At 42.8% G+C, this 25,168-nt stretch overlaps 1 protein-coding gene across 1 annotated transcript in view; it reads left to right on the top strand.

Moving 5' to 3' along the window:
- The window catches only part of LOC113480450 (ras and Rab interactor 3-like), a 169,554-nt gene that overhangs the window by 122,724 nt on the left and 21,662 nt on the right, over positions 1-25,168 (top strand). The window contains exons 19-21 of the mRNA XM_026849256.1: positions 652-766; positions 19,944-20,016; positions 22,690-22,781. Of these exons, the coding sequence (XP_026705057.1) occupies positions 652-766; positions 19,944-20,016; positions 22,690-22,781 (280 nt within the window). The remainder of the gene's footprint in view (positions 1-651; positions 767-19,943; positions 20,017-22,689; positions 22,782-25,168) is intronic.

The following is a 25,168-nucleotide window of genomic DNA, read 5'->3' as shown; positions in this document are numbered from 1 at the left end:
ACTGGGTACAGGGAATAGCTTTCTCCCTCTGAGGACAGTAAGTGGTGGGATAGGTTGTCTGGAAGAGGTTTGCAGCCTCCAACCTGTCTGGCCTCATGGTTTCACCCAGGAGTTTGGATGAGAACCCTCCTGGGGTCCCTGCCAGCCTGAATGATCTTCTGGTCCCCTGAAAAATCTCTGCCGTGAGACATTGTGGCTACCAGAGCCTTTGGCCTTATGTTCCACTCATGGGCACTTGAATCCTTTCACTCTCAGCATACAAATGACTCACTTGCTTTAGACTTGGACTGGGACATTCTAGGATGTGTTGTTCATGAATTAGGGCACTTAGGTGAGGAGCATCACTTGACAAAGTGTGAGTGCAGCTTTATACTCTTCATTTAGTGAAATAGTTTGTCTTAGGCTTAAGTGGGACATCAGTGGTACGCAGAAATTTTGCTGGTTCCTTCACAGATCTGGATTTCACCCAAACGAAATGTCCTTTTGTTCATTTTTTTTGTTGTGTAAAGTTCAACCAAGTGGAACGAAGCTAAAATAAGATCATTTAAAGGTGGATTGTACTGATAAAAATCTTCATTGCTAATGATCTAAAATAAAGTTCAGCAGCTCACATAATGTAACTAAGCTTTTGATTCCTTTCTCCTTTTTCAGATATTCTTGGTTAGGAAAGAGGGTAATGTGAAAAACATGGTCCTTGCAGTCCGCCTGCCCCTGCAGAATGAGGCTCCTGGTGTGGTAGAGTACAACATTAAAGAAGAAAAATCAAGTAAGTTCTTTACAGTTTTTGGTCTTGCTCTGATTATTGTACTGAATCCTCTTGTGATCATCAGTATTTATGTAGTCTCACTTGTGATGAGCAGGTTCCTCTTGTGACTGGCAGCAGATCTTGCTTTTACACCGTAGTTCAGTTAATATTTCCTGCAGTTGCTTTACCTCAGCTCCCCTGTGGTTCTGCACCTAGTGTTATCATTTACAGACTCACAACAGAAAAATAAAGCACCCCCAGACAAGCAGGCCTGTGCTTTGATGAAGCTAGAGGAGCTGCCTTTCAGCAGGTGTAAGCCCTGAGGAAAGCACAGGCACTGGCAAAGCCTTGTTAACTCACTGACTCTGTCTCTTATTTTTGTCACAGAATTTGGGGCCCAGCAGGCATCTGATATCTGCTACATTCCCTTTTCATGGACCTCATACAGTCATACTGAACAACTGGTTGCTCCTAAACTGTTTGACTGTTTTCAATGCCTCACTGTTTCTGGGAGGCAGCTGGGTCTCAGGGCTGGTGGTATTGGTGCTGTTCCTGATCAGACAACCAAGCCTGCCGTGAGCAAGCAAAAATGAACCCAGCATGTCTGATGCAGCCCTCAGTGTAAATGGATGTGTCAGGCATATGATTTTCACTTTCCAGGAAATATTTGTAAACAAGGGAATTTTAGGATAGTCATAGAAACATGCGCTTGAAAGACTTCATCAGAACAACTTCACACTATTACTATGAACACATCCAAATCCTCTGTCACTGAGCTCTGCCCCAAAGCCAGCTCCCCGAGGTATATGTTTTACTCCCTGCTAAAACACTTGTGTTTCCACTAATCAATGTTGTGGCTTATTTCTTCCCCCTTGACTGTTGCTCAAGTCAATTTTTTCCTTCTCATATGTTTCTTTGCATACCTCTGCATTGTAAACAGACTTTAAAGCCAGAGAGACAAGTGAACCTCTTATTCTGTTCTAATCTCAAGCACAGACCACAGGCTGTCGCAGTGCTGCTCCTGCACAGAGCACAGCCACCTGCCTGGCTGCTGCTTACACCCCAAGAGTTTTCTCTCTTGACTGCGTGCACCTTGGAGCAACGCAACTGCAGAGATGCTACACATGCTCAGGGCTCCTGCGCGAGGGCAGGAATAGCAAACCTTTTGCCACAACTTCAGGTGTCCAGATTAAGAATACAAGGGCAAGGGTTATCTGTAGGGTGGGGAAACATTTTTATTTAGTTATTTGAAGTTGTCCTAGGGCTTAGTTTCTGCATAGTGAGGAATTGGTTTCAAGTTTTCCTTTGGATAAAAATTTTAAAAAATCCTACCATCCTAAAAATGTAATTTATAGAAATGTTACTTCTTGACTTCTGTGCCATAAAATCTGACTTCTTTGAGGACAAACAAAGTAAAATGTAGTGCAAAAAATTCACTGTGAGCTAGCCTAGCTAGAAAGACTTTTCTGTCTTTTTTTTCAAACTTGCTTGCTATTTCTAATTTATCACTAACTTAATGCACAGGATATGTTCAGAGACAGAGCGTTCTGGCAGGAACAAGAATTAAATCAGTTTCTACCACTTTCATACAAGTTGCAAAGTAAATGGAGGAGGGTAATTAAAAATTATCTCTCATTCAGAAAGCAGAAGAACTGCCATCACATGCGCAGTGATCCCAGCAGCCATGAGGCTGATGCATTCCTATGGTGGATATTCACATTATTTTTAGCTTGAGTTCTGTCAGTGTTGAGCTGTAGGAAGCCTCTCAGTTCTCCATACCTCCACCAATTTCACAGGAACACACTGGGCACAGAAACGAACATGCATTTTTTCCTTTCTCATTCAGGGTAAGTAGCCTGGATTTTGAATTTAGAAGAAATCGAATTAATTTCTGTTAGTAAAGCTAAAATATCCCCTTGTACCTGGCACAAGGGGAGATAGTAAATCTTCTGTGTCTCAGAGTAATCTAATACATTAGCTTTGATTTATTGTCTCTGAGTTACTTCAACTGCTTTCTAAATTTTTTAGGAAATAAAATTATATATTGTCTGAATGTTTTAAAAAAATTGAAACCAGTATCTGAGTTTCCTTGCTAAGTACCCTGTTACATCTTGATTGCCTTAGCTTAATTATGTGTCTTTCACTTTTTCCTGGTATTCTGTAAGTGTCAGGGTAAGGAGACCTCTGAGGACCCCACAGACAGTTACCTTGTTGTGGAATGCAAGTCTGTTGAAAGTTCGCTGTTAGACTTCCTGAGGGTGTGTAATGCACCCAGCTGCATAGCCTGAGGACCACTGTAGACTGGGGGTGTTTCTTCAGGCATCTAGTCTCAAGACTTCAGGACGTCTCTTTATTTCTTCTGTGCTTGTGAAAAGGAGGCTTCAACTTGCCATTGAACATCACAAACATGGAGGTGAATCCTCCTGACGGCTACCTGCTCTTTGAGTATGCATGAAGTGGAGAAGAGCTGGTGCCCTTTCAGTGCCCTTCAAAGGGAGCGGCTGTGATTGCCCTGCCATTTGAGAATCCCCCTTCCCAGATGTACGGGGCACAAGCAGCTTTGGTTTTGCTGGCCTGCTTCTAGTGTTTCCTTTCTGAGTTGACACATAAGCAATGATCTGTGTAATGTGCCCCATGGAGTTCTGTTTGTCCTTTTCTGAGAGATGACTCCTCTCAGTGGGAGGAAGTCCTGGGAACAAGTGGGAGCAAGCTTTTCTCCCTATTACCATGGTTCAGTTTGTTGTTACACTCTACAGACTTGATCCATTCAGATGTAAACTGAAAGCTGAATTTGCCTTGACATATATAGTTCAGATTTTACGAAGATCCTCCCTTCCAGTTAAAATTCAAGTTGCAGCCCAACCCAGCTTACTATTTTGGAGCACCTTGCCAGCTGCTTCTTGTCCTTCACATAAGGACTCAGTGCAATCTCAGCTTCACAAGTGACACAGAAAAGGGTGCACTATCCTTAGAGGTGACATGATGGTTCTGTGCCATATCTACAGGGATGTCCATCTCTTAATTTTACCACATGCAGCTTTAAACAGCACATTTTACTGCTCAGATCTTTGTACAAAGCTGTTCTTATCCTGTCCTACTTTTTCAGATAGTATCTGAAGAGGTTTTCCCCGGTATCATCATGATGAGGTTGCTGCCCAGCCCCTGAGATCCATATATAGACAGTCATTCAATGAAGTACAAAAAACCGGAAGCTTCCTAGCATTGCACTGCCAAATAATGGTAGATGGTTGTTTTTCTCTTTCTTTTCCCCATATCACATCTGCTTTGTTGACGTTTAATGATATATTTAGGGAAGTATAGATTTCTGACAGTAAGACCAGATTTAATTGTGATTTTTTTTTTTTTTTTTAAATTGAAATCCCCAAAAAACCCACTAGGTAAGAGAGCCAAGAAATGAAACCTCTTTCCATTTTTTTGTGAGGAATTTTCAACTGTTCTGTGAAGTAGCCCTTAGAAACAAAAAAGAGAAGAATAAAGAGATTGCATTTTTTAAAATTTTCTTTTGTTTCTTAATCTTTGTTTATAATCCCTTCAGAGACAGGAAAGCCAAAGCCTGGTTCCAGCAGCAGCTATGGTAGAGACCCAACAGCAGGTATGGCAGAGACCCAACAGCAGATACTCCGTGGTTCATCAGAAATATGTGAAACCCCACAATTTTCAAAGCCTTGGATCTCTGTCTTTTTGCTTCTCAGCCTGAGGGATCCCTTATTTCTTACTCAGAAGAGTGCAAACTTCCCAGAAAGAAGGCTTGTTATAAGATTTCTTCCATTTAGAGATGCAGTGTTTACAGAATCACAGAATCATCTTGGTTGGAAAAGACGTTGAAGATCATCCAGTCCAACCATTGACCTAACATTGACAGTTCCCAACTACACCATATACCTGAGCACTATGTCAACTCTACTCTTAAACACCTCCAGGGATGGGGACTCCACCACTGCCCTGGGCAGCCTATTCCTGTTCTGTAAAGAAATGCTTCCTAATATCTAGTCTAAACCTTCCCTGGTGCAATTTCAGGCCATTATCTCTTATCCTATCACTTACTGCTTGGTTAAAGAGGCTCATCCCCAGCTCTCTGCACCCTCCTCTCAGGGAGCTGTAGAGGGCGATGAGGTCTCCCCTCAGCCTCCTCTTCTCCAGACTAAACACCCCCAGTTCCCTCAGCCGCTGCCCATCAGACCCGTGCTCCAGACCCTGCACCAGCTCCGTTGTCCTTCTCTGGACACGCTCGAGTCATTCAATGTCCTTTTTGTAGTGAGGGGCCCAAATCTGAACACAGGAATCGAGGTGCGGCCTCACCAGTGCCGAGTCCAGGGGTCAGATCCCTTCCCTGTCCCTGCTGGCCACGCTATTGCTGACACAAGCCAGGATGCCATTGGCCTTCTTGGCCCCCTGGGCACACTGCTGGCTCCTGTTCAGCCGGCTGTCAATCACACCCCCAGGTTCCTCTCTGACTGGCAGCTCTCCAGCCACTCCTCCCCAAGCCTGTAGCGCTGCTGGGGCCCAAGGGCAGCCCCCGGCATTTGGCCTTATGGAAACTCCCCCAGTTGGGCTCAGCCCACGGCTCCAGCCTGTCCAGGTCTCTCTGCAGAGCCTCCCTACCCTCGAGCAGATCAACACTCCCACCCAACTGGTGTCATCTGCAAACTGACTGAGGGTGCACTCGATCCCCTCGTCCAGATCATCAATGAAGATGTTAAACAGGAGTGGCCCCAAAACCAAGCCCTGGGGGACACCACTCATGACCAGCCACCAACCAGATTTAATTCTGTTTACCACAACTCTCTGGGCCCAGTCATCCAGCCAGTCTTTTACCCAGCGAAACGTGTGCTCATCCAAGCCGCAAGCAGTCGGTTTTGCCAGGAGAATGCTGTGGGAAATGGTGTCAAAGGCCTTGCTAAAGTCAAGGTAAACAACATCCACAGCCTTTCCCTCATCCAGTAAGCAGGTCGCCCTGTTGTAGAAGGAGATCAGGTTTGTCAGGCAGGACCTGCCTTTCATAACCCCATGCTGACTAGGCCTGATCCCCTGGTTGTCCGTTATATGACTTGTAAAGGCACCCGAGATGACCTGCTCCATGACCTTCCCTGGCACCAAGGTCAGACTGATAGGTCTATAGTTTCCTGGATAGTATTTTCTGCCTTTCTTGTAGGTGGGTGTCACATTTGCCACCCTCCAGTCCAATGGGACCTCCCCAGTCAGCCATGATTTCAGGTAAATCATGGACAGCGGCTTGGCGAGCACATCTGCCAACTCCCTCAGCACCCCTGGGTGTAACCTGTCTGGTCCCACAGACTTGTGTGCATCCAAGCGGTGCAGCAGGTCTCTGACCACCTCCTCTTCAACTGTGCTGACCTCAGTCTGCTTCCCCTCCCCATCTCCCAGCTCATGAGGCTGGGTTTCCAGGGAACAGCCAGGTCCACTGCTAATGACTGAAGCAAAGTAGGCATTGAGTACCTCATCCTTTTACTCATCCTTAGTTACCATGTTTCCCTCTGCATCCAGTAAAGATGTTGGGAAATACCTCTCAAGCTCTGCTAAAATCTTAATGACTGTGCACTTTCAGGTCTGAGAATTGTCCTTTACTTCTGCTTCATCCCAAAACGAAGCCCTGGCCTCACATACCTCAAGAATTGAGCACCATTTCCTCAGCTGACTCCTAGTCTTGGTTCTCAGCAAACGAGTTGTAACCTCAGGTCCTGATTCTTCTTCCCCTTTATGTGTATACAGTCAGAAATCATTCCACTGACATCAGTGACGTTGCAGCACTACTAAATAGAGAAGAATCAGATGTTTAAAGTAAATGTGCATGTTTGAAGTAACATATACTGAGAACTTGAACGGAGCTTCTGAGTGTGATAGATCGCTTGGTGCGGGTAGTGACAATAGCTTTTACTTTCACAAAGAGTTATGCCACAAGGGTAAGTCCTTTAATAGAAGAATGCACCATATACTGAGTGTAATGCTTCCTTTTTTTCTGGGAAATCTTGTGAATTATAGTTGAAAATAATCTGATTACGTGAAATGTGTGAGTTGACCATATACTTCTCAGGAGTCTTCTACATATGCTTTGGTGCAGAATGTGTAATAATTGTTTTCCAAACTCTTCTGTACCAAAAAAAGACAATATGATTCATTTCCAAATATATAAAATGATGCTTAACAGGAGGAGTATCTGCAATTGCACAGAATAAAGAACATATTATTAGGAATTTTAATAGAAATAACTATGGAATTGATTCATCAAGTCAGTACTGAACTCCTCAGGCTCATGTCCTATGGGGTTTGAGGCTGGCCTGATCCTGCCATGGATGCCCACTGTTGTAATCACGCTTCTGCCTTCCCCATCACTGTGGCTGGCTTTGCTCACTTGAATGTTTATTTTCCAGAGGCTGTTCACATGAGCCTACATTGTGGAGTTGCTATCCTTGTTCCTTATTTAAACTATACCCACGTGGGATAATCTGTCACCAGGTGTAGCTGTTCAGAAACATTTCTTCTAATATGCTGAGCCAAGGCTGAGTCCCCAAAATCAATGAGTGCACATCTGAAGGAGGGGTTTGTAGTGCAGCCTTGTCTGTAGTGTGGTTATTTCATTTATTACAGGAAAATTCCAAGATTTAAATTAAAACTGCCTGCTCTGACCCTCCTGGCTTCTCTGGAGACAAATACCGAACAAGATGGAGCATAACAGAGGTCTTGAAATAACCTTAGCACAATCAATTAGGAAACCCAAAATAAATTATCTCCGAGTAAGGCAAAAATGTCCAGATCACGTTAAACACCACCTTTGAAAGATGAGACATGGTGCCTTTGGACACAGTAGATTATACTCAATTTCTGGTTTATTGACAGCTGCTGTACTTCAGATTATATGGTATGGGCTTGTGGTAAGGACTCACAATATACCTTGACAGAAATCACAGGCAATCACTGCACTCAAAAGCAGTTTAAGAGCATCAGTGAGTATTGCTGCAAAGTTGCAAGTCTGGATGTTGATAAAGAAATCCAATGTCCTGCTCTGGTCACCTTATTTGGCCTTTCTTAATAATAGACTGAGCTCAGGAAGTACAGATTGGAGCCTGATAAGAAAGGCTTGAGACAGACAGTAGGGGTTTAGGAGAAGGCCACAACTCAAGTAAAACACTCAGCAGCAGTTTACCTTCCTGGTTAATTCTCTAACTGCTTTTATCAAAAGAAATCTGTTTGCCATGAAAGTTCATGAGGACCTGACCACTTTGCACATCTAGCACTCACTGAGCTCTGTCCATCAGGACAGAAAGTTACACCAGGTCTAGAGGCAGCAGGAAGGCTGGTCTTGCTGGGGAGTCAAAACAGCTCTTTAGACAAGTAAAGGTGTTCCTTTGCACACTGGATTTTAGGAAGTGTAAAATCAATCAGAAAAAGGAAGAGGTTATTTGAGGGCTAAGATTTCACAATCTACTTTCTTGCCTTAATAATCCCAAATAGTGCAGTCTAATGCAGTGAAAGCAAGCTTAACCCTCAAAGCCAACTTCGTCATTACCAAGTTAATTCAGCCACTTCTACACTTTCATTCCTCCTTCCCAAGCATATATGGGGAGGGAAAAGTTTTTTATTCTAGACTAATGCCATTTGCACAGGATAAAATGACAGGACATGTGCAGTCATTCTGACCATCCTGTAGCAGTAACAGATGGTAATTAATCAACAGTAATCAGGCAGCATCATTTTTACAGAGGGCCATTAGAGTAACATAGGGATGGATTTCATTCATCTTCGCAGGCTTAGCTCTAAACAAAGCTGCTGAAAGCTTTGGTCTTTACAGACCAAGCAGCCTGAGGTGAGGACTGTGAGCACACCTGACATGATAGCAGAGCTCAGATGCAAGGGATACAAACTCCTGTCTGTGTCCCTGCATGGGTTGGTAGGTCTAAGCACTATGTGAGGGCACTCACCAAGTAAGCATGAGGCAGGGAAGAGGAAGCAGATTGACTAAGAACAACTCAGTAGATGCTCTTTGTTGGCTTAGACATCTTCAGATGCCAATAATGACCTTGCCTATTGCACTCTGCTGGCACCCTGGTCGCTATGGCCATTATAGCAGATTTCCCTTTTTAATTTTGTTAACAATTCTTTTAATACATGTTGCTAAGGATGGCTTAACAAATTTAGAGACCAAAGTCCTCATTGCTAACATGACACAGCATGGTCAGGTGATATTTTCCCACATGAACTGCACTGAAGTACTGCACAAATGAGGTCACGGGAAAAAATAGGAGGATAGCTCAGTTACTGCAGCCTACTCAGAATTTATCTCCTTTAATGAGAGTGGTCAGTCATGCAGATGATTTTTGTGATATAAATATTTTTGTGGAAGCATTGGCAGCTCTTGCAATAGCTTCCTCTGTTTTGCAAGTCTTTTTGCTAACACCCTGCCTGCTGGAATCAGGAAGTAGAGTGAAGATAGACAGAATTTTTATTTTTTTTTCCAGAAAGAGAAACAACCCTCACAATTGCAGAGAAAAACCTAAAGATGGAACCTTACAATTTCTTAGACTCAGAAAACAGAAGTCATAAGAAAATAACCTATAGAAAGACAATCTCTTATTTTTAAAAATAATTTTAATTGCATTTATTTTGGACGCCTTCTGAACTGGAATGGAGATGGAAAAGGTGGAAATCTGTGGTACTGACTGAAGTCAGAAATATGGGATCTTTTACTTCATAGCTAAAGTGAGTGAAATGAAGTATGTGCTGGTAGTCATGACACTGGCTTCTAAGATCAAGTCATGTATTTGGGTAGCACTTGCAGATTTTAACAGGAGGTTTTCAAGACAGGGCTGGATGAAGCCTTGAGCAACTTGGATTGACCTCATGCCTGACATTGCTTTGCACAGGAGTTTGGAATAGAGACCTCCTGGGGTCCCTGCCAGACTGAGTGATCCTGTGAGAGGGAACCAGCCAGTGAGACTGAGTCAGGCTGTGGGCAAGATCAAGGCAGACTGCAGTTCTCAGAATGGATGTCACAGTAGAGCAGCAAAAGCAGTTCCCATTCATTAAGACCCAGGTTCTGGGAGAAATACCACTAAGATTTACAGAGGGATGGTGGTGAAAAAAATAAATAAAACATAAATATTCCCTGGTTTAGTGTTTTGTGATCTCCTGCAAAACCATAACCTTCCTTTCTTTGGTAGATACCTTGTGTACATGGGAAAGGAGAGAATGTGCTCAGTCTATTTAATCAGTGCAGATTTCTAGTTGAATTAACTCATGTGAGGTATCTCAACGTGCTTGAAAAGGCCTAGTAATACCCTATAGATGCAATTATATGCCCCTTGGCATATTGCAGAGCTGAGCTTGCTGGAGGCTGAGATAGACTCTATCATGTGGAGTTAATAGCACTGCAAGGCTCCTGGACTATTTTTGCACAGGTGCTAAAGGGACTTTTCAGTTGGAGTAGGACAACCCAAGGAGTAAATGTACATCCCATCCTTCCCAAGTCAAACCTATCAAGACAACCTCTGACTGACCAGAGGGCAGGCAGAAGGACCCATCAGAAAGTACATTCAGTTACTTCTGATATCACTGTAATGGTACCAGAGTTCTATTTTAAATGGTCACTTTAACGGAAAAGGTTGGCCTCCCTGAGTGGAAACCCTGCAGCTTTCAACACCAGAAAGAAAAATTCTTCATACTATAAACTAAGGCATGAAAAGCAGGGTAGGCTAAACCTGACATTGCAGACTGAAAAGATCAAGGTTTTTTGTTTGGGGGTTGTTGGTTTTTTGGGTTTTTTTTGATACTCCATGCTGCTATTCAGTGATAAAGCAAAGAGGAGACTGACTTGGCAACCACATCATGAACCACCCTGGAGACTACCAGCCAGGAAGGTCATTAAGCATCTTCAACTTCAGGTTTACTGTAGAACATGGTTTTACTAAAAATATATATATATATATATATATATATATATATATGGCAAAAACATCAGCAGTCCCATTAACTCAGGTACTGCAGCCACATGAGCGCAAGTAAAGTAGATGGAAAAGGGTTTGGGCACTGTCCCCAGGAGAGGGAGAAGCCAGGTTTTAGGAGAGTTCAGGATGGGTGGGAAGTCAGTGCAAAACTGCAGCCAAATTGCCCTGTAGCAGCCAGCCTCCTCGAGGCAGAGCATTGCAGTCAGTGTGCCAAGGAGCTGCCCCATCCCCTCCCTGCCAAGATGAATTCAACTGAATTTTACCAGGGAAGTCGGTGTCACTGCACCCATTTTATAGACTGAGAGCTGAGGCACAGGTTGCTGAAGGGTCTCAGCCAGCTGTGCACCATTGGCCCCGAACAAGCCCAGCTCCTGGCCAGGGCTGTATTTACCAGGCTGCAGAGAGGTCCCTTGTCTGCCAAGCACTTGACTTTGTTCAGCACCAAGGTACCAACACTATTGTTCAGACTTTTTTGTGTGCTTTCTATATACCTTGACAGGCAACTGCTGCCATGATGTAAGGGAAGACAATTTTTCTGTTTCACTTCAGAGGAATGTTTTTCTTTATTGTTGTGTGATGGACTCTGTGCCTGACTAGCCTGAAAATAGCAGAAATGTGCTGGAAAAAAATAACAACAGAGTTATTACAGCTCTTGGGAGAAAAGATCCCTCTTCTCTCGCCAAAAATGGCTGATTCCATCCCAATTAAGAAAATCATACATTTCAGCAACAGAACTTGTTCAAGACTAGTTTTTTCAAGGATTATCCAGTCAATGAATAGAAGTTTGTGTGTTTTTAGCAAGGGAGGCTGGAAAAGCTGAATATGTAGTTAACCTTACAGTTCAAATTTTAAGCAGTTTAATTGTATACAAGGAGACCTCTGGACATGCAGGCTAGTATCCTATTTTCCCATAGTAAATTACTCCTGTTCAGTGTGGTAAACACCTTGCTGTTAAGGAGAGTAGACTGATGGATGTTGTGTTTTAATGTGGTTCCTGTTGCTGCTGATGGTGTGTTTGTGCCACAGCTCTGAAGATGTAGAGCTACCCTAGTTATCTTCACATTAGCCTCACTCAGACACAGATAACAATCTGTCTGCATCACCCAGGGCTCAGCATGGGCTAATTTCCCCTGTTTATGCATGTTTCTCATTAGCAAGAAAAGCTTACTGTCACCTACACAGTTTCTTGGCATGAAAAACCTACCATTGAGCAAGTTGGCCCCGTGGCGTGGGATAACTAGGCAGCTCTGCCCCAGCCCTGGCCTGCAGCTCAAGGTGTGCCATTTTGCTGTTGCTTTCTGCTGGATCTCATCTGCCTCTACAGGCAGTGCAAGGCCAAAGGCCACCTCTGTGTGTGTGGGCTGTTATAAGGTCACAATTTTAATTGCCTTGTCTACTGTCTGTGGCTTGATTGGAGATAGAGACTGAATGATTTCTAGTGCCCCAAGGATGTCTAAGGTGACATCTTCCCAAGGTCAGTCCACCTTGCCAAGAATGAGTTCTCCAATATCCCCACTGTTATTAATCCTGAAAATTGAGTTGTGTCAAGGAGTTCCCACTCAGGAGACTCCTATGAAGTATGAGCCCAGAGTCGTGGTTTGGCAAGAACAGTGACTGAGAGCTTGGGGGATATTGTAAGACATGGTATGAGGACACATTTTAAAACCTGTTGTGCAAGTTCATAATTTCTCTTCTAAATGCACACATGCACAAGGAAAGCAGAAAGTCTCACCAAGACCCACTCATTTGAGCCGAGTTCCACATAGCTTTGATGCACTGCTTATTTTAAAACATAAAACACAAGACACTTGTGCAGCTGCTTTTTCAAGATGTAACAGTGCCAGATTTCTGTGTGGTTTACAAGTTGTTTTGGAAACATTCTGGTTGCTTATAGCAGTTGGTTTTTTTCTTTTTTCTAAACCCTCACCCTGAAGAGTTGCCTCCCCTTTCTCCATGCAAACATTTTCATTTTTACTTTAGGATTTAAACCAATAGGACTGTGGGGAAAGCATCTTGAAAAGAAGTCCTCAGGGTCTTGTTAGCTTTGTTAATTCTCTCTTCAGCTTTTTTTTGCTTAATTTTTCACTCCCAAGAGGCATAATGCAAAATCTGTATGTAATCAGAGCTAGAGACGATGCATGCTGTTCTAGGATAATATTGTCTCACCCTATTCTGCTTAGTCCTTTGAACATAACCCAAAAAGCTCACTGCTTTTAAAACAGCTATTCTAAATCAGTACCCATAATACCAGTGCCCTTGTCTCAGTGGCTCAATTGGAACAAACTACAGTTTTTGCCTTTGGACAGTGTTTGCTATCTGAATATCATAATGAACACAATAAACAAGAGTTTAGACTGGTAAATGAGGTAAATAAGATACTGCTTAAAGTAAAATGAGGGCAGTAAGGACCTCATACTTTGACATTTTAGTAGGACCCTCAAAGTCAGTGAGAATGCAATCTATCCCACTCAGAAGAGTGGGAATCAGATGATCTTCCTCCACCAGGTTTGCAACTAGGTCGGATTGCAGCTCTCAGAAGCAGAAATACCATTTTTTTCCTTTTATTGTCCACACTATTGAACTCTGCCATTTCAGAGTGGGTTAGTCCCTTTCATCAGTCACCAATGGAAAGTGTGGTCTTTTCTTTCTTCCTGGAAGTCTCTCACGCAGAATGTGATTCTGGGTACTGGATGGTTTCCCTTAAAATGCTCAGAAAACTTCCTTTTTCTATATGATTAACATCAATTCTGTGGTATTTCATGATGTATCTCAGAGCCAGAGAAATAAACTTTTCTCCATAATAAATGGGAAAAATTGGTTCTTTATAAAATATATCTGTATGATAACATATATTTTTCACATAAGGATTGATTCTCAAAGTTCTCAAGATCTATATGACCAGGAAATTGCTGCTAAGAACTAACTCCCCAGAATTTCAAATCATAATATCTTTTCCTGTTACATGAGGCACAGGGGAGACCCTTTATATATCTGAAAGCTTCATTTACTTCACAAAGTTTCACCAATTTGCCATCTGAGAGCAACATGAAAGTATCTGTATTCAGTTTGACTTGTCAGCCATAGCCCTGAGCCCCGACAGTCTGAATTACCGTGATGGGCAGCGTAAATCTTGTACTGCCATGTATGGGTGGATGATAAATTACCTGTGAACATGTGACTTCTCCAGCAATGATCCCACAGTGTTCACCTGCTGACAGCAGGGACCACACCAACCAAACTTGTCCACGTGGTGTTCTTGGGAGCCCTTTCAGTCCTCAACATTTCAGAAAGGCCACGTTTTCCCCCTCATCCCTGCTGTGTAGAGCAAGAAAATAGTCCCTTCATGGCTACATCTAAAACTCCAGCTAAACTTCATGTTGCCATCTGGTCCTGGGAAGTCCTGGATCTCCCCAGACTCTGGCTGTAGAAACAGTGCAAACCAGGTATGGAATTTCCATACTTTAATGTGTTTATTCGAGCACTGAAAAGGTGGTGCAGGGTGAGGTTCTGACAAGGAAGAAAAATGCTTTGAAACCAAACAGCCATTCGCCAGACTGTGCTCTGCTCTTAACCCCTGAAATGGTTGGCAGTGCCCATGGGCCTGCCAGGGCTGTTCACATGGATACCTGTAAGGAGAGCACTGAGGAGCTGTGACACTTTCCTTTCCTTGTAGCTGGGTTAGTTGTGCTTGAAGTACCCTTGAGAGACACCCTCTCAACCCCTGCTCACATACAAATCACAATAAGGAGGAAACAGAGCAACAAAATGACCATAACAAGTTTCTGCTCAAGCATCCTGAAGCAGAAACGAGGAGACCAGACAGCAGCAGGATTTTATAATGAACTAAAGGAATAAAATGTAAGTGGACACCGAGGTGCTGTCCATCTGCCTGGTTGAATGTGGATAAACCAAAGTACAGTCGATTGGCCATGACCCCTGTGGCTGTTAGGTGTGAGGATGGTCCTTTTTCTTAGCACCAGGATATGCACATGGTGCACAGGGAAACAATCAGCTCTACTGAGTGACCCCTCCACTCTACACCAGCCTGAGAAGAGTGCAAAAGCCTGTGTTTTGCATCTTTTTTAATGACATTAATTTCATTCTGCACAATACAATTCTAATTTTTGAAAAACAGTTTAAAAATAGATTTCTCTTACACTCTAGACTCAAGCTTATTAACACTTTATCACTTTCATAATTCAATATTCACCCAGCAGTGATTTTTTTTTAAATCATAGCCATAAAGATTAAACTCTTTATGCCATAAAATTTAAATCCTGTGAGAAAGCATATGTTAGATGCACAACAGAAGACTCTGGCAGAAGTGCAAACCAGGGAAGTTTCTGCCCATCCTTGATGAGGAGAAAAAACAGAAGAAACTTACAGTCTTGTGGAAGAATCACTAGGAAAGACAAGAAAGACAAAACAGACCTGGGTTGCCCAAAACAGCCTAGAACTCTGCAACCAAAAGAACTACAGCTTTGACAGATGAAAGAAGCAGAGGCATCAGATTACAGAAGAAATAAAATGGCCTTGAGAAGACAAAACAGATAAACAGTGTTAGTGTTTTACAAAGAACACAGTACTTAAAGGCCATACAGTACCATCCAGAAGGTCATCAAAAGTAATACAAGAAACAACGTTAGGGACAGGTACTAGGAACTTTTGAACAGAGCTGTTGTAAAAGACACCATAAACACCCTAAGGACTTATACCAATGTAATCTAAATTCCCCTCTATCTAGCTAAAGCTCATTCTCTTAATACCACCACCAGCCCAGTGCATGAATAAGGGCCTGAAGGAGACTTGCATGTGCTCAGGGAACGGAAACAATAACCTGAAGGAATTACATCATTCACCCACGAATCTTTGTGAAGCACGGCAGGTATAGTGACTAACACAACAGCCTCAGCACCTGATAGTCACTGCAGTTCTCTATTACAATACTCAGGGCTCATTCCCCAGGGGCAAAAAACTGCTAACCTGGCCTGTGCAACAGCTAGGAACATCAGCAGCTGGAAGCTGGAAAGTCAGTAACCTCTGCCTTGGAGTGATCCCATCCTGATGGTGAGTAAAAGGTTGAGGAAAGCAGAACAGCAGCAAAACTGGCCAGTGCTGCTTACTGCAAAGGTCACTGCAAGCAAGGCCTTGGCAACTGTGGTATCAAGCCAGAGAGATATGGAAGAAGAGAAACACCAATGAGAGGTCTGGTTAGGAGACTGTGGAGTTATAATCCACAGTCTTACAATAGAAATTTAAAAATGGATTCACTCCATTCTCACAGTTTACCAGAATTTGGAAATATAAAAGCATCTCAAGCACATCCAAGAAGGACTTCTGAGGATGGTTGTGCTCTCAGTAGTCCTCTGTTGACACAACTGCTGCAGAATGAAGAATTCGTATCTTTGAATTCAGATGTCTCTGAAGGATTGCACAGGTATCAAAACCAGTGAATAGGACTAACAGCACCATTAGAGAAGAAGAAGCTGAATCAATGGGGTCCTGTGAGCCTATGTAAGCAGTGAGAAGATGGAAATTGGGGTGGTTTGTCCATGTGGCCAGAACAAAATGACTAGTAAACACAATTCTGGAGGGGAAAATCAAAGAAGAAAGGAAGGCAGAAAGCCCAGGAACAGTGTCACTCAAAACCATCTCCATCTCAATGGAGATCTAAAGATGAGGAGATCTAAAGAGTAAAGAAAACACAAAGACAGATTGCAGTCAGTGTCTAAAAATGACACTCTTCGGGGCATGTTGGTGTAGTAAAGGGAAAGATGAGAAAATCTTAAATATTTATAGCAGTTCATAACCTGGCCATGTCCTGTTCACATATTGAGTTGCATAAAGGAAACAAAATAGAGTATAGTCAACAATGAACCCTATACATTTTTTTATTTTTTTTAAATTAATCCTGATATCTTTGTTTTAGACTGCTCAAAATTGCTCATTGATTTACACATTTCCCCTTTCATTTCTTGAAGGTGACTTTTTTCTGTGGGCTTCTAAATACTGGGTAAAATTCAGTTTGCTGTGGCAATATGTTTGGCTCACAGAACTCAGCCTATTTTTGCTGTTGCTTTTGATCATATTCTTGACATCCTGACACTGTTCTGGTGAGACGTAAAGATTTCCTTGTTCTTCAGGCATCCTGGGTGTAGTTTTATGAGCCAAAGAAAGGTGAGTTTTGTCACTGCAGTTTTCAGCAGGATTTACAGCAGTCTTGCAGAAAAGTGTCTGCTTTTAGCTTTTGCGAAAGTCATGAGTTCCTATAAATGGCAACATTGTGATCCCTTCCCGAGTAGCAGTGCTCATGTCAGTGAAATGTCTCCAGCTACCCCCAACACATCCAACAGCCAGAGAAAAGCACCTCTTCCTGTCTTCTCAGAGCAGGGTCCGTTACAATCAGTAATGGCACTGGGGGACAGATACATTGTCCCCAGCAGTCAGCAGAGCCTTTTTGGCTGTATAAACTTGCTATTTTCTGCATCTTTCCAAGAATCAGAAACATTGAACAGGATCCACGTAATGGTCACCACAAGCAAGTGACAACCATTCCCACAAGAGATGTTCCTTATACCAAACCCATCATCTGCCACCTAAGAGCAAAGCAGTCAGGAAGCACTACTTATCAGAGATGCCTGCTGGTGCTCAGCAGGTGTCTAGATAAAAACAGGCTAAGGAAAAAGTGTTGCAGTTCCTCTCCGGGAAGACCTTCCACACAGATTGCAAGGCTTTCTCTGTGGGTCCTGTGCTGGGAGTGGGCCCAAGTGGCCGTGGTAGCCCTGCACAGGCTGCTTGACACTGCCACTGTTCTAAATGAATTTTGGGCAGAGCATCCATCCTGATGGAGCTAGTACCTTGAGTAATGATCCATCCAAAGCAGTGTTTTTCTATTCTTACTTGTTTGCAGGCCACCCAAAAAAAGTCCCAGCAGAGCTGTGTGTCTTTGTACGATGATTTCCAGCCTGCTGACAAATATGCTTGATTTTGTCACCTTCTGTGACCTCTCAGAGCAGACCAGGGACAGTTCAATTTCTATATACGACCTGCTGAAAACTTCTGTCTTTAAGCTCCTGCAGCTTTTGTACCTAGACTGCTTTAGCAATGTGATCTGTGGTGTTTTATTTTGTTTAACTATGTATGGGAGGAGAAGTAGCTGTATAGTGTCAAGGCAATTTTATATGGATAGTCCTGACACTGAGGGGCTCAGACAGATAGTCTTTTGTCTAAAATTCCACCTCCCAAGTGGCAGAGCTTCCTGGCACAGAAACAATCATTAGTCCCAACCCAGGCAATCTGCTCATGTATGTAAACATGTACAGGTGCAGCCTGCTCTCTTACATACACCTGCAAGTTGGGATGCCAAAGTGAACATGTGGTTCTTAACAGAAAAAAAGTCCCTAAAACCATTGTCCTCATAAAGGGCTTTATTTAATTGCTGGTGATTCAAGTGAGTTCAGACTCTTGGGTTTTGGTTCGTTCTCTGGAACAGCACTGGGTTTTGTCTTCATTTTTGTTTCCTGTTTCAGAGCTGCAAAGCAGATGGATTACAAACTATAGAAATTGTTCATGGTAGATGCTTAATGAAAATCCCTGACTGAAACATGATTCTTATTACGGAAAAGAAAAAACTTCCAGAACTTTTATTGTTCCAGTTGTGGGAGAAAAGTAAGGGAAAGGCATTGTTTTTCTTGAAGTGTGTTTTAAATTCCACATTGCAGGCTGGTATCAGTGCACACACTGAGGTTGATCTGTTTATGCTGATCCAACACAAATTGATGTTAGGAATGCCTTCTGAGAATTACATGGCCTTTGCCTCTTTAAAGAATGCCTACATTGGTATATGTAGCCCAAAATAGCAACATGCTCAGCCTGGGCTAGGACAAAGGGAGAAGTAAAAGGAGGAAATGCCTTGTTTGGGGAATGAGCTGTGAAGCTGAACAAGAGACAAGCTTGAGTTTCCTTCCAGGGGGATTTTCTGCTGGCTGGAGAACAAGAGCCAGTGCAGGGAGCCGAGGGAGAGGAGAGCCAGGCGGCTGTCTCCCTCCTGCAGGTCTTGGAGGCCCTGCTTTCTACGTGAACTAACAACCAGGCAGGCAGGGCAAGGAGCTGGAGATGTTTCACGGGGCTGTGAGTCATGGCAGAATGAGGAAAGTGAATCATGATAGCTGTGTTTCATGTCCACAGCTCTGCACTAGGGCCTAGGAAACAGAGTAAAGGAAGATGCAGAGCAGCTGTGGGGGCTGCTATGTGGGTCTGAGCTGGTGCTGCTCCTCGAGGACTGCTGGTGTGCTCCCATGGCAGGAACAGTGCAGCTCCGGGGCTCCCATTCTCCGCTACCAGTAAGCAGGCATTTTGAGAATCCACCACAGATTTCCTTAAACTTGTGATGGTGTGTTGTGTACATACAGGCACAGACAATTTGTGACACTATAAAGCTGAAACAAAGATGGATGCTTCTCTCCTGCAGATCCATCTCTTTCATTCTGCCTTGTGTTAATGGTCAATGTGAAATTTTCTCAAACTGACCAGTCAATTTTTTCTAGCTTAGCAGCCAAAAACCCTATAACAACATGTGAGATTCGGGCTACACAATGCCATAGCATGCTGTTATAAAGGAGGTCATCTTGAAAAACTGCAACATGGTATAGATTCTATTTTGCCACTTAAAGGAAAGTGCTGTTGCTGTATAACACAATGGGAGGGAGAAGACAGCAGATATAAATAGGCTGTGCTCACTGCCTGTGTGACCCAGGTCAGAGCCCATATGCATAGTAATGAATCAGTAATTTCTATTTTTTTTGCTTCAAAGCACTTTGTCCATTCAGACCAAACCAGATTCCAGCATGGAGAGTCACAAGGTGAGCCCCATATGTACTGTGGTTATGCAGATCCTTAGAGATAGATGGGCTTGTAATGAACCCTTTGGCTGTGACCTGGGGTTTTTTCTTCCCGTTGTTTCTATTACTGTCACAACACTATGATATCTCAAGCTAACCATTAAGAAAGCCAGGCTTAGACATTTCTTCTCTACTGTTTCCCTGAAGAATCTCATTGCATTTGGCTGTCTGAAGCCAGTTCTTTATGTTTCTTCATATTAGTCTATACAAATACCAGACAATCACAGAATATAGGAAGTGTGAACCAAACCCACCAGGTTTTTTTACCATACAGCTCAAAGAAAACAGTTACTGACTGTCTTTTCTGTTTTTCATTAGTCTTGTACCTGGAAGGATCTGTCCTTGTATTTGAGGATATCTTCAAACTGGTTGCCTTCTACTGTGTCAGTAGGTGAGTTGGATTCATTGCTTCCATAGAGGGGTTGCTTCGCTCTCCCCTCTGGACTGCCTTTCCTCAGTATCCAGTCACAGTACAGCCCACACTGTTTCCTCCAGTTTCCTTTAACCTGCCAAATCAGGAGGTATTTCAGAAGCTAGTATCTATGATGGGGCCAGATCACCCAGTTTCTAGCCAGGCACACCCTAACCACAGCTGTCCCAGAAGCTGGAAACTGTCTGAGGAAGGTCTGTAAGGCTGCACCCCCAAAGGACTGAGGCACAGGAACTGAGGCTAGGAGGGCATGGAGGAAAAGGGGTCCTGGATTTACCATTTCTCATTAAAAGTAGCTTTAAGTACCCATGTGCACCTGGCAGTGACTTAGAAAACCTGCTAGCAGACTGTTGCCTGTGGGAGACTCAGAGCACTTAGTCACCTATGGGGAATCTGGCAAGGAGAGTAGTCCTGGAACAATTTTTGTTCTTTAGACAAAATTTAAAAATAATATAAAGTGATAAAGTGAGACCTTGTTTGTTTGCAGAAATACCAAACATAGTGGGCACAGAGGTGGGAATGACCTGTAAGGTCATTTTCATTAGAGCAAGGTTTGATCAGCAGATGATGAGTCCCTCTGTGTAATTAAGCACTTGTATGCATTCTCCTCTAATCTGTCTGTTTGTGCTGAACACATTGCAGCAATACCTCCACAACATACTGACCCCATTTCTGCTGCCACAGGCCTGATTTTGAGTTCAATGTAAGATTTTGACCTCCCCTATATAAACTTATATGACTCTTAAAGTAGTTATTTCAATTTAAGAGGGGAAAGCAGATTCAGGATATGTTTACAAGGCAGTTGTGTTAGTGACTTGGTTAGGTCACACAGTAGGAACAGTCTATCTATGGTATGGTACAGTGTGCTGCAGCCTACCCAGCCAGGAAAAGCTTTTCTGTTAGTTCCTGTTATAGATGTTACTTCTGAGTGTCAAATACACATTCAGATGGTTCATGTGATTTTTCAGATTGCTGTCAAAAGACAAGATAAGTAGGGAAAAACTTTCTGAGAGAAGGAAGTAATAAAAAAGGCTGCTTAGGCACTGACCTACCATTTGCTGGCAGCTTGTAGGAGTTCTCTGTGACAGTGAGTAGAAGTCTGTTCTCCAGGCTGTAGTAAATAGTCACCTATAAATAGCTGGAAACAGCTTATCAGGGCTGACAAGCTCTTCTCAAAAGAAAGGTTGGCCTGGCTAGATTACCTTAGATCCCAAAAATAACACCTGTAGTTTACAGGTGACTCGGTGGCTTGTCTGCAAGCTGCTGCCCCATGAATAAAACCAGATTTTTTTTTCTGTTAGGGTAATGTCTTAATGTTTCCTGATTTTTAGATGTATTCTTCTACAAAATAAAAGAAAAAATAAATAAAATAGAAGGCAGCTACTCATGCATGTGACAACAACAGCAAAAAAGAGTAGAAGGTCCATGGACCCTCTTCCTCTTTTAAACCTATCTGCCATGAAAAAAAAAATAAATTCTGAGATCACATCAATTTATGTCAAACAATGTGACAACAGAGTGCTCAATGGTGCACAGAGAACCCATGGAGTACACAGTACATCAGTAGGATATATATCTGTTAATAAGGGAGAAAATAGCCCCCCTGCAGTCATCTGTCAACAGATGGGTCCTCCCCAGGTCTGCAGTCATGTGTATTTTTGGGTGTGTTTGCATAATGGACACTACGTACTCACAAGGCCAGCTTTTTCTAAAATAATTTCCTGCATCTTGCAGAATATTTTGTTAAACTTTTTAATGTGTAAAATTATTCTGCATCATTCCTTGCTACCTTTTAGGGACTATTATTGGCTTTTTCAGGCCTTGTTGGAATGGGAATTGACGCAGGAACCGGTTTAGCGAATTGTCATTGGGCCAGAGGCAAACCTGACCAGTACACCATCAGGCCATGAGCTCCCTTAAATTATTTGATGTGTGTTACAGTGAAACCCAAACAACATCATTTGAGAAACTGTGTCTTTTTTTCAGTAAAACTACAGCAACTTTTCAGAGGTCTGAGAGCAAAGAGTAGAGGGATATATGTTTTCTCAGTGACATGCAACACTTCATCGTTGTCTGTCCCTTCACCCAGGAGCTACCCTTCCCCAGGAGGGGTCTTCCTTCCCTAACCCTACTGTGTCTTGCCCTGCCCCCATGCCTTACACTGACACTCATTTTTAAAAGATGAAGCAGGGTGGGGAGAGGGGTAAAGAGAAAGAAAAAGGACTGCAAATCCCCTCCACGCCAAAAAGAATGGCTTTTCTAATTACAATAATTCCCATTTGCAACACCTCACTTTTCATGAGAAGATATTTCAACCCCTGTGGCCTCCCCTGCGGTGAGAGGTGTTCCTGCTGTTTTCAGAGGAGGAAGCCAAGATGCAGTGATTAAGCTAGTGGGCTTATGAAGCATTGCCACAGGAGTTGATGATCTCTTGTGAAATCAGAGCAACCCAGGCTGGTACAATGTCCATGATGCCTTATTGGCTGTGAGATCTTCCTTTGACAACATCCAGGACTTTGCAGAAAAGGCCTGAAATTGTAAGCCATTTCAATTACTAAAACAGTAAATTCTGGAGTTCCTAACAATTGCAGGGTTTATTCTTTTGTTGGTTTTTCACTGTGTTTCTTTTTACAGGGATTTGCTGCCCTTCACCCTGAAGCTGCCACAAGCAATATTAGAAGCCAGTAACTTTCAAGACCTTGAAATTATCTCTAGTCTGGGGATAGGTAAGTCTCTCAAAGCAGTCAGAGTTTCATTCAGACTTTTGAGAACCATGGTGCCTTGCAAGGACATGATGTAACTGGAGGATAGATGAACTATCGTCTTCCGAATAGCTGAGGAGACCTGAATGCCAAAGAGAAGATGTTTATGATCTTTATTTTTATAGAAGCACACTGAAAAAAAGGCCACTTGGCCCTTTGGACATAAACCTCCATTTGGACTTCCATGCAGGCTGTGGAACCTATAGTCTTACTGTATAAACTGGTGCTTTCAACAGCTGAAGCATGGCTCAGCCTATCAGGCTATCTTGCACACATTGGAAGTAGTTGGCATTTGAGGTATATGAAAAGAGCAAAACACCTTTGCAATTTTCCCTTCTGATGTGTGGGGGCAATGCTGATGAATGTGTGATGGTTTTGAATTTTGGTATTTCTTTTTCCTCTTGCAGGATTTCTGATTGGTAGAGAAATATGTAGTGTCCTAGTATGTTCTCTCACCTCACACTAATCAGATACATAAACAAATGTTATCTTTAGTGACAGCACCAAATAAGCGAATTTTAGATCAGATGTATAAAGTTACAGAGTTGGGAAATGCAGTTCTGTTGACTAAAGGAGGTCTTTTTCCTATTCTTTCCCATTTAACACACTCCACTTGAGACAGCTATTACCGTTAGCCACTCTCATGCTACTTCGCTTTTCAGTTTTCTCTCACTTGTTGAAAATGGCCAAGCAATGGTGAAAGCTGAAGCGTTGGCTCACTTGGAGATATTCACTAGAGCACCCTGGGGCTTTAGTGATCTATTTTTGGATCTTCTGCATTATAGCTCCCAGAAGGCATGGGCAAACACCGCTGGTTTCAGTTCAGGCAGCTTTGTTGAATTTGGCCATCAGATTTGCCTCCAACACTTTCAGCATCCTCTATTTTCAATATGTTCCGATTTGTCAAAGCATCGAGTGTGGTAGCACTTACTGCTTAAAGAAAGGTACTTCGCAACTTGAGCAATTTGCAACATTATTATTATTTTTATTATAACAACTGTAAATATTTGGATTAAAATATAAAAAGTGGATCATGATTCTCCAACCTTTGGTCTAATTTGAGCCAGCAGAGGAGATCCTGACTCAGGCAACAATCTCCAGCAGCTTCTGAAAGAAAGGATTAACTAAAGCACAAGTGCCAAAGCAATGTTGGTTGTAGTTTTCTTCCTTTTCTCCTGTACACCGGTGACCATAATAGTGGTGTTGCTTGGAGGTTTGTTTGTCATGGTACATTACATGCCAGGAAAGTTTCTGACAACAGAAGAAAACCTGCTGTTGTGTAAAGGTTTCCTGGGAAACTTCTTGGAGTGCCATGCTGTCTCAGTAAAGTCAAACGGGCAGAAGTAGTGAGTGATGCTGTTTACTGTTCTTGGAACAAAATTTTGTGGGTACAAACAGTACGTGCTTCCCGAAGTGGCACTCCCAAAAGAAAGTTAGCATTTGTTTGAAATTCTAGTATGTTGCTTTTTATTTATTTCAAAGTGATATGTTTTTTGAGGGCATAGAAGTAAGATGTTTACCTGCAAGCTGGATCTGTCTGTTATGTATATTGTCAAAGAGGATGTACTGCAAGCCTTCAAGACCTTGCTGGTACAGAAGGCATTTTAGCAGGACAATTAGTGTGATTGCACTGCACAAAGAGCACATACCATCATAGACGTGCTTAATTATTCCTCCCAGAGTGTAAGCTAAGGGAAGAGTCAGGTCAGCAACTGTTGATCAAACTGCCTTTCCTGGTGTATGAAACAGTGTGGCTGGTCTGGGAAACACCCTCTCTGAAGCAGCTGTGTAACCCTTGGTAGAACCACCTCATCTGGTCCTTCACAAGTCTGAGTGGAGCATTGCATTTTCATCACAGTGTCTTATTCTGACCACTACTGAGAAAAATAACCAACTTCCCTTTTGTAGATTGGTTTACTCACCATTTCCTCAGCCCATGAGACTCTACAGCATTATATTCTGACTTAAACAAGCAACTTCCACTGTCCTGCATTTGCTGATACCCAGCAGAGTTGAAGCATTTAAAGGAAATCACACCCCAGACAGTCTCAGATGTGAGGGGGTTGGCAGCATGATGGTATTAGTGCAGTTGCATCTGCGTGTCTACTGAATTCTGTTGTCAAAAGTGCTGCTGTTCCTGGCAACACTTATATTTTAAGCTTCTTCATTCTCCTCCCTCTCATGGTAGGAAATCAAGATAAAATAAAGCTGTTCTAACCTCAGCCTCCCTAAGAAAACATGCTGACATGCTTATAGAGCCAAATTAGCCATGGATACTAGCCTAGGCTGCGAGAGGCTATATTGGCAATTTTATTCTGATGGTAATGGACAGTCTTTTAGTACACCTGTGT

The sequence above is a fragment of the Athene cunicularia genome (assembly GCF_003259725.1).
Source record: "Athene cunicularia isolate RWA chromosome 5 unlocalized genomic scaffold, athCun1 chr5_part1, whole genome shotgun sequence".
Classification (NCBI taxonomy): domain Eukaryota; kingdom Metazoa; phylum Chordata; class Aves; order Strigiformes; family Strigidae; genus Athene; species Athene cunicularia.
Note: the sequence above shows the minus strand (reverse complement) of the source record. Positions and strands in the feature narration are given on the sequence as shown.